Source organism: Mytilus edulis, chromosome 9 (assembly GCF_963676685.1).
Source record: "Mytilus edulis chromosome 9, xbMytEdul2.2, whole genome shotgun sequence".
Taxonomy (NCBI): domain Eukaryota; kingdom Metazoa; phylum Mollusca; class Bivalvia; order Mytilida; family Mytilidae; genus Mytilus; species Mytilus edulis.
This window is the reverse complement of record NC_092352.1, coordinates 17,218,425-17,234,367: the sequence shown is the minus strand read 5'-3', so window position 1 is coordinate 17,234,367 and position 15,943 is coordinate 17,218,425. Positions and strand designations below refer to the sequence as shown.

General features: G+C 31.6%; 1 protein-coding gene across 3 annotated transcripts in view; it reads right to left on the bottom strand.

The window, feature by feature from the left end:
- Positions 1 to 8,060: 8,060 nt before the first annotated feature.
- Positions 8,061 to 15,943, bottom strand: part of LOC139489591 (short-chain dehydrogenase/reductase family 42E member 1-like) — a 57,333-nt gene continuing 49,450 nt past the window's right edge. For all 3 annotated transcript variants that reach the window (XM_071276171.1, XM_071276169.1, XM_071276170.1), the window contains exons 9-11: positions 15,077 to 15,140; positions 10,424 to 10,497; positions 8,061 to 8,307 (exon numbers count right to left, since the gene is read on the bottom strand). In XM_071276171.1, the coding sequence (XP_071132272.1) occupies positions 8,077 to 8,307; positions 10,424 to 10,497; positions 15,077 to 15,140 (369 nt within the window). In that variant the 3' untranslated portion in view covers positions 8,061 to 8,076. The remainder of the gene's footprint in view (positions 8,308 to 10,423; positions 10,498 to 15,076; positions 15,141 to 15,943) is intronic.

The following is a 15,943-nucleotide window of genomic DNA, read 5'->3' as shown; positions in this document are numbered from 1 at the left end:
AAGAGAAGTATTGTGAATTTGCTGTTCTAATCTGTTCATAAACATTTTAGCACTTGACAGGGCCATCTCTGTTCCCATTACTGTTCTGTTAATTTAAAGACAGCGTTCACCATTTAATGTGAAGTTATTGCATTTCAATGCTAAAGTTAGAAGCTGGACTAAACATTCAGTTGGTGAGTGTACGTGGTGTTGCGAGATTTTCATATCTCCCGTTCTGTATAAAGAGATTAACGTCAATCGACACCAGTGCATCGCTGATCCAAAATTTCATAAATGGGAGTGGGCATTGACTGTATAAGAGGGGCCCCGCTCCAGTCAGGCTTCAGTGATTCGCTATATAATCAACACCTTTTTTTCTCACTAAAGGGAGGGATGAGCTTCATATAAATCCTCCTCTGGAGGCAATGATGGTTTCAGGTGAGAAAGGATTCAAACTTTACATTTGCCTAAGATAGTGCGTGTGTTGTATCTTATATGTAAAGCTTGGTATATTTTCTACGTTTTCATTTGCCCAAACCAATGTAACTACCCACGTCTTGATCGTATTCATCATATGTTGGTTTGATGACAATCGCAAACAATATACATGTAATAAACTAGTTTTGATGTGAACCATCAGGTGATATTCTTACATTTATAATATAATGTTTGTGAGTCTAGTGAGAAGTTAGATTTCAACTATTATCTCCTTATATGACCAAATATTATTTCTTTTTTTTACATTCAATCCTTAATTGTGTATATATATATAGAAACATAAAAAATATTTCCAATAAAAGAATTCATACATACTAATGAGTGATCTCTGTTCATCGTAAACATATTAATTGTTTAACATCAGAAAAGTTTGTATTTGTAAGCAGTAAAGCTGACCAGACAATATAGCCGTCATATCTTGTATTGCGAGACTTTAATCTGCACTCCTTCAACTAAGCCAACAATCCAAGCATGTTTTTTTCACCTTAAAAACTTTTCTATACATATAGTGTAATAAATAAATTTGTTGTTTTTACTGTCTTCTGATTGGTTAAAATTGTTACTGTTTTGATTTTATTGAACCATAAAACTAATTTTTAACTCTTCACATTTAACATAATCCGCTTCGCGGATTATTCAATGTGAAGAGTCAAAAATTAGTTTTATGGTTTAATAAATTCAAAATAGATAATAGTCATTCATTAAGTGACAACTAGAAAAGATGTTTTTTTCGTAGGTATATGTGATTTTTCTGCAGGAATCATCCCAGATAGTTTAGTGCACACGGGAAAGAGGCAGCGACAATTTCGCCGAATATTTAAGCAGTAAAGCTGACCAGACAATATAGCCGTCATATCTTGTATTGCGAGACGTCATGATAAGTTTGTATTTGTAAGCAGTAAAGCTGACCAGACAATATAGCCGTCATATCTTGTTTTGCGAGACGTTTATAATCTCGTTCCTTCAACTAAGCCAACAATCCAAGCATGTTTCTTCATCTTAAAAACTTTTCTATACATATAGTGTAGTGACAACTAGAATAGATGTTTCTTTTCGTAGGTATATGTGATTTTCTGCAGGGATCATCCCAGATAGTTTAGTGCACACGGGAAAGAGGCAGCGACAATTTCGCCGAATATTATTCCACACCAGTGTCAATTTTCCGAAAAAAGTGTATCAATCACAGCTTTATGTGTGAATTTTTCTAACAAAGTTGTGATTTTATTTTAACATATCATCAAATCACAAACACTTAAAAAAGCATAAAACTGCAGTTTCTTTAATGCACTTTCTTTGAGTTATGACAGAAGTTGAAAATTGTTTAAATATAACACCACCAGTATTAAACAAAAAAACGTTGTTGGAAGTTTAATAAGCTATATATTGTTTCTGTCGGTTTCAATTTATTTCAATTTGGTTGGAGACGTTCTTCGATACAAATTTTACAATGACGACATTATCTTTTTTTGAAACAGAATGCCTTCAACAGCAACATTTTTATAACTATATATTACAATTCTATATATATTTTATATTCATTATTACAAAATAATGCAAAATTATTGGGATTTTTACTTTTTTTTCATAGTTTAATTGCAGATTCATGGTTGAAGGCGATGAAGCATTTTTGACTATCTCTGTCGTTTTGGATGCGCACAAGGATATTAAAAAGTGTGTTACGGTACAATGTAATTCTATATCATTTTCATGTTAAAAAAAAAAAACCAATGAGTTTCAGCAGGCTTTATGAAAATCGTTTCAAATGTTCATCCAGAAACACAATTGCATGCATGTAACTAGACCTGATTGAAGTTCAAGAAAAGAATATAAAAAAGGATATGCAACAATATTTAACATTTCTTATTTTAAGTCTTTCAGTCTAAATATAAATGCAGCTTAATATTTCATTCAAGTCATGATTTAAGAAGATTGCACATGCATGTGCAACATTTGTGCAACAGGACAACAATCGAGACCACATAAGCTATAATATCTTATACATTTAATACATATATTTTTAAAGCAAAATCGAATAACGAGTAATTATTTATGTTAAAATATTCTGTTTTCATATTCATCCCTATAAAAAAAAAACACGTTTCTAATAAATCTGTGGCTATAGTGGCTTAGTCTATAGTTAATATATGCAATATAGGATTAACACCAACAAAATTGATTGCAACATAACATACTTAGAGTGTTTTTGTGTCCAGGATATCATCATATTTTATATAATTATGATCTACTAAGTTTAATAGCGCTGGAAATTGGTAGTTTGGGCTAAAACCATTGTATTTTTAGAACAATGAAAACTTCGATTTTTTTTTATATTTATGTTATTCATAAAGAAACATATTTTTCACAATTTACTCTATCTGCAAATTCACAAACACGATTGCATACGGAAACATACAAAAATTTCATGACCATGCAAAAATTCACATTTTCAGGTTTCATCATTAAATCTCAGTAAAAAGGAAACCGGAACATTTGTCAAATTTAACTCTTATTTTAAAGATAACACTCAAGATTATACACGGAAAATGACAGAATGATAAGAAGATACTACTTCAAATCATAAACTTTGATTTTTATCATAAATCTAAGAAAACAGGAAATCGAAACTCAAAAGTTGTAACGCAAATTAAGATTGTTTTTTTCTTCAATATTTTCCAGAATATATACTTAAGGAGTTAAAATAGTTAAAATCTCTCATGGCAAACAATATTTATGATGGATGTCTTGTTCTTCACGCTGGAACATATATACATGCAAGGTTAAAAAAGAAGAGTGTGTACTATCGCATCATACACACTCTAGGTTTAATCTGACATTGATTTATTGCAGCATCAGACACACTCTAGTTTTAACCTTACATGTATAGAGGCATCATACACGCTCTATGTTTAACCTTACATGTTCTGTAGCACCATGCACTCACTAGGTTCAACCTTACATATACTGTCACATCATACATAGACAAGGTTTAACCTTACATGTTTTGTAGCACCATTCACACACTAGGTTTAACCTTACATGTACTGTAGCACCATGCACACTCTACATTTAAGCGTACCTGTACTGTAGCATCATACATAGACTAAGTTAAACCTTACATAAATTGTAGCATCATTCACATCGTATGTTTGACCTGACACGTACACACAAAAAGAGTGTGTACTATCGCATCATACACACTCTAGGTTTAACTGACCGTGATTTATTGTAGCATCAGACACACTCTAGTTATAATCTGACATTGATTTATTGCAGCATCATACACACTCTAGGTTTAACCTCACATGTTCTGTAGTACCATACACACGATTTGTTGAACCATACATGTACTGTAGCATTATATATAGCTAAGGTTTAACCTTACATTTACTGTAGCATCATACCTACTCTAGGTAGAACCTTACAGCTACCGTTCACGTGCAATAGTATCATACACACACTACATTTACGTTTACCTGTACTGTATCATCATACATAGAGTAGGTTTGACCTAACATGTACTGTATCATCATACATAGAGTAGGTTTGACCTAACATGTACTGTGGCATCATACATACACTAGCTTTAACCTTACATATACTATAGCACCATTCACACTCTAGGTTTAACCTTACATGTACTGTAGCATCATACAAACACTAGGTTTAACCTTACATGTACTATAGCATCATACACACACTACATTTACGCTTACCTGTATTGTAGCATCATACATAAACAAGGTTTAACTTAACATGTACTGTAGCATAATACAAAGACTGTATAACCGTACATGTATTGTAGCATCATGAACACCCTAGGTTTAACCTCACATTCATTGACTGTAGCACTTTGTATACACTAGGTTTATAAACCTAACATGAACTGACACATTATACGTAGACAAAGTTTAACCTTACACGTGTTGTAGCACCATATACCCTCTAAGTGAAACCTTACAGGAACCATAGCATCATACACACACTACATTTAAGCATACCTGTACTATAGCATCATACATAGACTAAGTTAAACCTTACATAAATTGTAGCATCATTCACACTGTATGTTTGACCTGACATGTATTGTAGCATCATACACACTCTAGATTTAACCACACTGTATGTTTGACCTGACATGTATTGTAGCATCATACACACTCTAGGTTTAATCTTACATGTTCTGTAGCATTATATATATACTAGGTAGAACCTTACATTTACTGTAGCATCATACCTACTCTAGGTACAACCTTACAGCTACCGTACACGTGCAATAGCATCATACACATTCTACATTTAATCTTACCTGTCAAGTAGCATCATATATAGACTAGGCCTAACCTAACATGAACAGTAGCATCATCAATATACTAGGTTCAACCTTACATGTACTGTAGCATCATACCCACTGTATGTTTGACCTTACATGTACTGTGGCATCATACATAGACTAAAGTTTAACCTTAAATGTACTGTAGCATCATACATACGCTAGGTTTAACCTTACATGTACTATAGCATAATTAATACACTAGGTTTAACCTTTCATGTACTGTAGCATCTTTAATAATTTAGGTTGAACCTGAAATGTACTGTAGCATCATACATACACTAGGTTTAATCTTACATGTACTGTAGCATAATTAATACACTAGGTTTAACCTTAAAAGTTAGTTTGTAATTTTTTATCTCAACTTGTAGGAAATCATAAAATCTCTTGGTCAAGTTCTTCAACAAAGTATTGATGATGCCCTTTAGTTTTTGGTTAATTTGTTATTGTAATGTCATTTACGAGATCAGGTTCTTGGCTTTCCATGAGTATGCCAACAAATGTCTTCCATTAAATATGTAGCACATGTCTTTTATAACATGAAAATAATTATTAGTTCAAGGTCAGATGAACTTACTGGATGGACATACACACCTTAAATCATCACATACACAAAATATAGTTGACCTATTGGTGATATATGCAGCAAGAAATGGACCTAACCACAAAACTTTAAATTCACCAAAGAACCATAATAATGAGGTAAAGTTCAGATAGTATGTATTGAACTACAAATTTCTTAAAATATCCTGATAATGCACATGCTAGATTTTAAGTATTCTTGTGTATTAAGTTCCCTGGTTTTGTTGTCCTACTGCTTATAGTATACTAGTATGAAAGCTAGTTGACTGCAGCAACTTATCCTGGATGATTGATATATGAAATGAGGTCAAGGTCAAAGTGAGGTGAAACCTATCTGATGAACACCATACCTTGTCATGAAGCTATATACCAAATAAATTTTTCCTATTATTCATAAAAAAAAAGGTAATGACAAAACTAGTTTGCAGACCAGTCACTTAACCATAAGATTATGAAAGTTTAATGTTATGCCCTTTGTTAAACCTCATGCAACTCACCACTTACAGTGATATTGTTTGCCTTAAATTACAGGAGAATAAAGGCTTTTTCCCCTGGAGAAGAATCCCAATTTGAAAAAAAAATGGCTTAAAATTATTTCCAAAAAGACTTTTTTCCAAAACAGAGCAGTCTCAGTAGTAATTATACATGAATACAAACTGACAAACACTCATTTGCACATTTTTCATGCCTAAAATGACTATATGTGCAAATGTTAGGGTCTATTTGTGTATCATCACTGACAATAAGGGGTCTTATTTCAAATGAGGGTTTATCTCTTGAAAGGGGGTCTGCAAATTGAAGTCAAATTCATAGTTTATTATAAATTTCCCAATTTGATAAAAATGACGCATATTTTCCCAATAAAAAAGGGTAGAGGTAGTTTTGAAAAAAGCCAACAATATCACTGACTTATGTGTGTGCCTGTTCCAAGTTCTGTCAATGATTGTTAAGAATATACCTTGATGTAGTGTATTTGGTATTTCATAATCTGTTGGTGTGGTAGATCTACAATTGATACTTATCTGCTATGTGGTCAACTACCATTGTGCTGATATTTGCTATTGTATAGTATATTTTATTGCAAATCTAATATTATAAGTCTAATTTCAGTTGTTTGATTCTTGTTTAACAATAACAACTGATATCAGTATAATTTACATAAATATGCTTGAATACAGAGCATACAATTGTTATTAAAAATTATTTTTTTCATATTTAGTATTATTATTTATTTTTTACGTAAACTGTTTTGTTATAAATTAGGACATTGATTTTCTCAATTGAATTGTTTCATATTTTCATGTCTGGACCTTTCATAGCTGACCATGTGGGGTGAGTTTTTCTCATAGTTGAAGGCAGCACTGTTGCCTATAATTGCTTACATCCACTTCATTTGAACTTTGGTGGATAGTTGTCAATCATACCACATCTCCTTATCTTTATAAACATATAACAAGGTCTGTTGTCATGGCAACATCAATCAAGACTATTTGTTCTGTAATTATAGTAATTTCTTAGAGTAGCATATTTACCTGATGATATCGGGATATAGGTATTTAGTCGGATCTTAACATGTACTTGTGATTTGTTTATAAACCGGTATTGATAAAAATAAACAAACAAATGTCGAAATGTTCAGGACTTAATTAAATCTGTATTTGGATCAGATGATGCAAGCATACAATTTGTATATCGTCTTACACTTTGAGAAGCAAAAAATCTTTAACTACTTTATTAAAATATAGTGTAAAAACATTAATTATGAGCTATGAAAGTCAAGTGGCTCCAACATTTTTCTGAGTAAGTTTTAAAAAATTTTCAAAGAAATATTTTTTACAGTTGGTTAGCTTTCATTGGTCTTCACTACCCTATTATATAGATTAACAACTTTTGGTTATATTTATAATTTAGAATCTTCATTGAAGGTGGAGCACGAATGCACAGTTAATTAATTATATTGATGTGCCATTTGTATGCAAGAGTGACATTCCTTTGTTTTATGTGCTGATTCGAAAAAAATTTATGCGAGTATTGTCTCCCTTTAACAGGTTCATTATTTTATAATTAAGTATAGGTTTCTGATTTAATTTTGAATAATTACAATATGTATCAATTCAATATATTTCAGCTTTTGTTATTGGTGTATCAAAGACATTGATGTACGAATATAATTTCATAAATTTGAAACGTTTAAAAGGATTACATACCAATATAAAGAACCGTTCATCAATTTTGAAAAAGACTATAAATGAAAGCCGAAATATTTATCTCCCCTTCATGATAGATTGATTGGGAAATTAACCAGAGTTATCTAATTTTAATCACAGAGAGGGACTAGCAAGCAATTTTTAATTGTATCTTATTTAACGTTAAAACAATTTCCCCCTATAAAAGAATATTACTTTATACAAATGTAAGGACTTTGTTAGCTAAATCTACAAATTTTATAAGATATTATGAATTTTTATTACAATAGATTAACATGCTACTTAGAGGCTTGCTAATGGTCACTCACACCATTTAAACACTTTTCTTGGAGGGAGGAAGGGGACAAATATAGTGTTGTTGATGTTTTTTTAATTAATAAAAAAAATTGTTTCTAGTTTAATGATTTTTATTGCAATTGCCCTTCTACATCAACCAATCGAATTAAATAAAATTATAAGACAAATTAATGCATAGTTCAACTATTTTACTGATGGTAAAAATGACATTATTAAACATACAAATATACAAAATAAAATAACATTCCATATAAAATCATAAAAAGGACTTTTTTCTTTCCTTATTTTATGATGTCCAGAATCTAAATAAAATTTGAGAACCTCTGATATATCATTCTGTTTTGTAGGGTTATAGCCCAGTTGTTTCCTTGCTTTCTCTATGCTGAAGTAATGTGTTACTCCTGTCTTGAACACCTGAAAGAAGATTAATACCATAAAAATATGTAAGATAAATTACCACTTTATTTGGGTTGAAAATGTTTTGAAGGGCAAGTCCAAGTTGTATGAATACAGGTGGGTGGCTTATATCTGTAGGACTCTCAAGTGCTATGGGGACGCTAAAGTATGATGGTCACGCTAAAGTGCGATGCCTACACACACTAAAGTGTGATGGTCCGCCAAAGTATAGACGTAATAAACGTACTAAGGATTATGACATGAACAGTCTTTTATACAAACAATAAAATGAACATGCCGGAGGATAAATGTAGAATATTTGATTAACAACTTTAAACCAAATGGTCACGACTTACTCAATTTAAACATAACTGTGTCCCAGGTTAGGGGGAGGGTTGGGATCCCACTAACATGTTTAACCCCGCCACATTATTTATGTATGTGCCTGTCCCAAGTCAGGAGCCTGTAATTCAGTGGTTGTCGTTTGTTTATGTGTTACATATTTGTTTTTCGTTCATTTTTTTACATAAATAAGGCCGTTAGTTTTCTCGTTTAAATTGTTTTACATTGTCTTATCGGGGCCTATTATAGCTGACTATGCGGTATGGGCTTTGCTCATTGTTGAAGGCTGTACGGTGACCTATAGCTGTTAATGTCTGTGTCATTTTGGTCTTTTGTGGATAGTTGTCTCATTGGCAATCATACCACATCTTCTTTTTTATATTTGTCAGCTAAGGCAAATGTTTTTTTTTTTCGGGTGCTGGAAGAAGGACTTTTGTCCTACAGTGGACCATCTCAATATACAGATACAAAAGTATATGCATAAGTATCCTTTATCCTGTTTCTATTAGAAGCTAACGGATGCATTGGAATTATGGCTTATGTTGCAGTTTACCTTCTGGTCTCCATTAAAAAATTGTTGATTTTATCGAAAACTAGAGTCGGTAAAATAAAGGTACATGTTTTCATGTGTAAATCATAAATTGTCTGCTAAAAAATTAGTTTGTACATAGTAGGAAAATACAACCTGTATTTGTACTCGCTTGGAAAAAGGAGAAAGCTAGGAGAACATTGCATTCTCTCTCATATAAATTAAGAATGTTTTAAACAATTATTGTTTCACAATGAACCAATTTTGTATTTGTAATTTACAATATTCACATTAGTGATAGACTGTGTGAACGGCAAGCTACACCAATTATCCAAATATTTGATACTGGCCCGAATTAAAAAATAATCATATACAGGATAAGTAGATTTTTGTCACACCTAAATTACTATTTTAGCAATTATCATGTGGTCGTTCTTCTTCATTTAGAAACAATCATTTAAGCTTACCAGTAATTATAAAGCCTATCACATATGTTATAAAACCTTATCAAACTAGCTTTTGCAAAAAGACTATTTATTACATCTGTGTTCTTTAACGTTTTAATCTCTTTAACATTACTCTTTTGGTCAATCACACTTTTGTGTGATAAACCATCGTACTTTAGCAAACAAACAGCCATCACACTTTAGCGTGATACACCATTGTACTTTAGCGTGGACCATTGCATTTCAGCATGACCATCATACTTTAGAGTGCTACATATCTACTTGTACAGATTACTGCAGTCAAATACCATAAGAAATAATGTTTAAATTACAGTAGAACCCAAGTTTTTCGTGGAGTTCGTGTTGCTCAGTCTTTAGTTTTCTATGTTGGGTTTTGTGTACGATTGTTTGTTTGTTGTCTTCTTCTTTGTTAACCATAGAGAGTTGTCAGTTTATTTTCAACTTATCAGTTTGAATGTTACTCTGGTATCTTTCGTCCCTCTTTTTGAAATAATACAACTACAGGGAAGTTATGAAGATGTTGTAATTAGCATTTTGTTGGAACTCGTTCAATGCTGGAATTTTTTATGTGTAGTGAATCTAAGACCTGAATCTATAGTAAGTTCTTTATTGAGACATCATTTTGAAGACGTCTTTAAATTGTGAAATTTAATTTTCTTGTTTGAATTTGGCAGTATATGTTTATTGCTGAATCAGAAAGCAATAAGAATTGACAAGAAAGCGAAGCAATATTTGATAAATAAAAAAAGAAAAAAAAAGAAAGAGAAGTGAAGTTCTATTTTATATTAATGCTTACTTCAGTCCTGGTGAGTAAAGGTTGGAAATTATAAACTCTTGCTACAAAGTAATGGATCCATTCTGTAACGAAAGCTACAATTGGAAAAAAAATCAGTCATCTGGTTATTTTATATAAAGTTTTTCTACAATGAATGGATGGTGATACATGTATAGAATGATTAAATTATGTTATTTGGTCATGGTGAGATAGTTTTAGTTTTCGATTTTAATAACTAATAATATGTCTGCCTTTTATGAATATAGTTGGTCATGGTTTTCTCAACATTAATATTTGTATAAGATCATATGCTTAATCATGCTTCTAATAGAAAAATATGATGACTTTCAAAACATGACTATTTAGAATCCAATATATCATAACATCTCCGATATCAGTCTATTTCATTACAAATTACAAAATTCTCCTTACACATATTCATAATTCCATTTTAATCAGCTTTACACCTTTTTCCAGAAAAATCAATATTTCTAATTACCGGTAATATAAAATTGAAAATATTATATAAGATATGCCAGTCCAAACATGATATGGACAGAATTGTATCCACTTGAGAAATTTACACAATGTACAACTCTGAGTTTAACTAAATTGAATTAATATTTGTTCCCATGTGTCAAAGAAAACATTGATTTTAACACGTCCAAGGAAAGATAACTCATAATGACATGAAATACATACTTCACTTGTGGAACATAATCAATAGAGCTAACACAAGGGTCTAGAAGACAGGGGTAGTTATATTGAAACCATTCCAAACGGACAATTTACTTAAATCTCAGTTTCAACTTACCAGGGTTTTTTCCTTAATAAGGCCAAACCACAATAAATTGCTTCGCCAAGCGCAGCTGGATACGACCACAGAGACTTAATTTATGAACAATAAAACTGATGCCACCAAATTTTGAACTTGATCTGTGTTGATAAGCATTGTGTATAAGATTCATAACATTTGGTTGAAGCAAACTAAATAAAGAGAATGAAAAGGACAGATTTAGCAATTTGTATGTTTATAAAGGGGCATAAATGAAGGCTTAATATGACGCTGCCCAATTTCGTACTTGATATGTGTTATGTGGTAATAATCATTGTGTATAAGTTGCATTACATTTTGATGAGGCAAACTAAAGTTTGAGTATGGAAACAACAGATTAAGCGTTTTTTTCCATTTAAGGTACCTTACTTGTGAACAGTAAAAGGGACACCACCCAATTTTAAACTTAATCTGTATTTTTCGGATAATATGAAGTGTACAAGTTTTATATTTGGTTGAGAAAAAAATAAAAAGTCATTTTTCAGGACACTCTGGACAGATTGGTCAGACAAAGGACAGACATGGGTAACTCTGCTAATAAAATATCCTATATGTTGAATGGCAATTTTAGGGATTTGAATTCTATGAACGGTAGATCTTATCCTGCTCATCAGTTTTGCTTATCACATAATCAAAAAATATTGGCAAAAATTGACAACTCAAAGGATTTTACTTTGCTGATCATTTTTGATTTTAACAGTTCATTTTATTATCTATTGCAGTTTTGAATATAATTACCAAATGCATAAAAAATAGGTAAAAACATAATTCAACATTTTTTAATAGGCCAATAATTTAACATTGGAGGGAAATGATAATCTAACCAATTTGATCCTTTGCAGTTTTTTCTATCTTTTATGGTTTTCATTTTACCCTTGTGTTATGGTTGATTGGCAAGAAAAATAAAACAATAATTTTGTACTAAATACACAGTATTCTTAGGATCATTCAGCCCGAGTTTGGTTGAAATTGGTTGATATGTTTGACCTTGAAACCGTAAACAGCAATGAAATATGCCAGTTGATGGCCCAACTGATGGCAATAGGTCACTTGGTTCATAGCATCAGCCATTGCCATCAGATGTCAGACATAAAATATTGAGAAAGCATAACAACCAAGCTAACCTGATTGCACTGGAAAATACTCAATTAAAAAAAATCCCCAATACTTGAAGAAAAAAAAAATGTAAACACAGGTCAAGCATTTCTACAGCAAAAATGACATGTAGAGTAAACATTAGAAGTATTTTTTTAATCTTTTTAAGGTGGCTTTTGGGTACAAAAATTTCAGCAAAAAATTGAACCTTTATTTTTTCATTACAAATTTTATCTATTACACTATTAGAAAAATCAACCCAAAAAATCGATTCAGTTTGGCCCCAGAAAACTTTTAAAATGTTTATATCATTAAAAAGCTCCAAATTATCTCCCTTTGGTGCAAAAATGCCATTTTTTGGCATTAAATTTGAAATATCTTTTTTAACTCATCGGTGACCTATATCTTTTTATTATTGTTTTCATATAAGCTGTACATAAACTAAATAATTATAAAATTTAAGCGATTTCTGTAATAAGGTTATTTTTTTATTTCGATATTACTTATAGTATAACTAATCGACGTATTTGAATACAAAAAAATAACACAACGCGTGACCGAACGACGCATGGATTAAACGAGTGTGCAGCAAAAGTTTAATCCATAGCGGCGTTCGGTCACAAGTTGTCTAATTTTTGATATTCAAATATGGCGATCAGTTATAATTTTTATTACATTGTCAAATGGCTTTTTTTTTATGAAATTAATGTAGAAAATGTAAGGGACTATTTGTTATTCCTACGCATTTACAATTAGGAGATAACTGTATTGTATTTTAAGCTCCGACGGCATCAATTGGGGATTTGATGGTCGCAAATTAAGTTTACTGGCGACGCGTAAGCGGAGACAGTAAACGGGTATTTGCGACCATCAAATCCCCAATTGATGCCGTCGGAGCTTAAAATACAATATTGTTATCTCCATTCTAATGAAACTGACAGAAAACAACGTTAAAACATGTATTTAAAATCTGTCATATGCCTTCTGCGCTTGCCCGTACGTCCCATAGCATCAATTGTCAATTGATGCCATGTAAGAAAGTGACGTTATCCAATCAAAATGAACGTTACAAACGTTGTTGCATTAGAATTTGTTTTGATCCGACGTTATCGACGTCTTGACAACGCCTATTGTTGTATGACATCAGAGAGTGAAATAACCACGTTTATTTCACATGTGTAATTATCGGTTTTTATTTAACTGGGATATCAATGTAATTTATTGCAACCAATGTAATAACTCTATTTATCCTATTAGTTGAACAGAAAAAAAGGACATTAACAACTAGAGGCTCTCAAGAGCCTGTGTTGCTCACCTTGGTCTATGTGAATATTAAACAAAGGAAGCAAATGGATTCATGACAAAATTGTGTTTTGGTGATGGTGATGTGTTTGTATATCTTACTTTACTAAACAGTCTTGCTGCTTACAATTATCTCTATCTATAATGAACTTGGCCCAGTAGTTTCAGTGGAAAATGTTAATAAAATTTACAAATTTTATGAAAATTGTTAAAAATTGACTATAAAGGACAATAACTCCTTAGGGGGTCAATTGATCATTTCGGTCAATTTGACTTATTTGTAAATCTTACTTTGCTGAACATTATTGCTGTTTACAGTTTATCTCTATCTATAATAATATTCGAGATAATAACCAAAAACAGCAAAATTTCCTTAAAATTACCAATTCAGGGGCAGCAACCCAACAATGGGTTGTCTGATTCATCTGAAAATTTCAGGGCAGATAGATCTTGACCTGATAAACAATTTTACCTCATGTCAGATTTGCCCTAAATGCTTTGGTTTTTGAGTTATAAGCAAAAAAACTGCATTTTACCCCTATGTTTTATTTTTATCCGTGGCGGCCATCTTAATTTGATAGCTGGGTCACTGGACACATTTTTTAAACTAGATACCCCAAAGATGATTGTGGCTTAGTTTGGTTTAATTTGGCTCAGGAGTTTCAGAGGAGAAGATTTTTGTAAAAGATTATTAAGATTTACCAAAAATGGTTAAAAATTGACTATAAAGGGCAATAACTCCTAAAGGGGTCAACTGACCATTTCGGTCACGTTTACTTATTTGTAAATCTTACTTTGCTGAACATAATTGCTGTTTACAGGTTATATCTTTATCTATAATAATATTCAAGATAATATCCAAAATTTCCTTAAAATTACCAATTCAGGGGCAGCAACCCAACAACGGAATATCCAATTCATCTGAAAATTTCAGGGCAGATAGATCTTGACCTGATTAACAGTTTTACCCCTGTCAGATTTGCTCTAAATGCTTTCTTTTTTTAGTTATAAGCCAAAAACTGCATTTTACCCCTATGTTCTATTTTTAGCCATGGTGGCCATCTTGGTTGGTTGGCCGGGTCGCCAGACACATTTTTTAAACTAGATACCCCAATGATGATTGTGGCCAAGTTTGGTTTAATTTGGCCCAGTAGTTTCAGAGGAGAAGATTTTTGTAAAAGTTAACAATGACGACGGACGACGGATGCAAAGTGATGGGAAAAGCTCACTTGGCCCTTTGGGCCAGGTGAGCTAAAAAGAAGACCATGGAAATAGTTGTCTGATTAAAAAGAATGAAATATAATTGTGCAACGTGATAAGCTTAATAGGAAAAGAAAAGTAACTCAAACTGAACCAGAGTGTGAGGTTAAATCACTTCTGAGTTATCTTTCTTAGAACCCATCATTAACTGATGTATATGTAACTGACATAGGAGTACCTACCTATAAAGTATACTACTGATACAGGCAATGTCATTTTTGGCATTTTATATCCTAATCCTTCAAACTAAAAAAAAAAAAAAAACAGACATCAAGTTTGTGTCATATTTCGTATATTTTGTTCATTAAATTTAAATTACAAAGTATAAAGTATTCAATATACAGCAATATCAATGTATATACTAAACACACAGAGTTTAAATAGTTTAATGAATTTAGTAAAGTAATGAATTACAAAAACAAAACAAATATTCATAAAATTAGCTGTTATGTCTTTTTCAATGCATAATATAAATATTTTACAAGGTTGTAAATTAAGCTCTGCAATATTTCCCATAGATAAAGATTATACTAATTTGATTTTAATCAAATTAAGAAAAGAACCGATAAAAATATAATGATCATTTTAGATAATTTATCACACATTCTGACATGCCTATAATGTCCCTGTATTAATGTTATAGACAACCTGATGGTCAGTGGTTGTGGTTGTCATTTTTTTATGTGAATCATAAGTATTTTTTTTATATAGACTAGACCGTTGGTTTTCCTGTTTGAATGGTTTACACTACAGTAGTTATTTTTTGGGTCCTTTATAGCTTGCTTTTCTGTGTAAGCCAAGACTCTGTGTTGAAGACTGTACTTTGACCTATATAAAATTTACAAATTACAAATTGTGACTTTGATGGAGAGTTGTCTGATTGACACTCATATCACATCTTCTTATACCTAACAATAACTATTCATAATAAGCCTAACATTATTTTGAGAGCTCAGTATTAGAATTTTACAATTTTTGCTATTCTTATGACCAAATAATGTTGGTGCAAGTTCTATCATACATCATCCTTTGTTTTAGCAAGGTGTTAT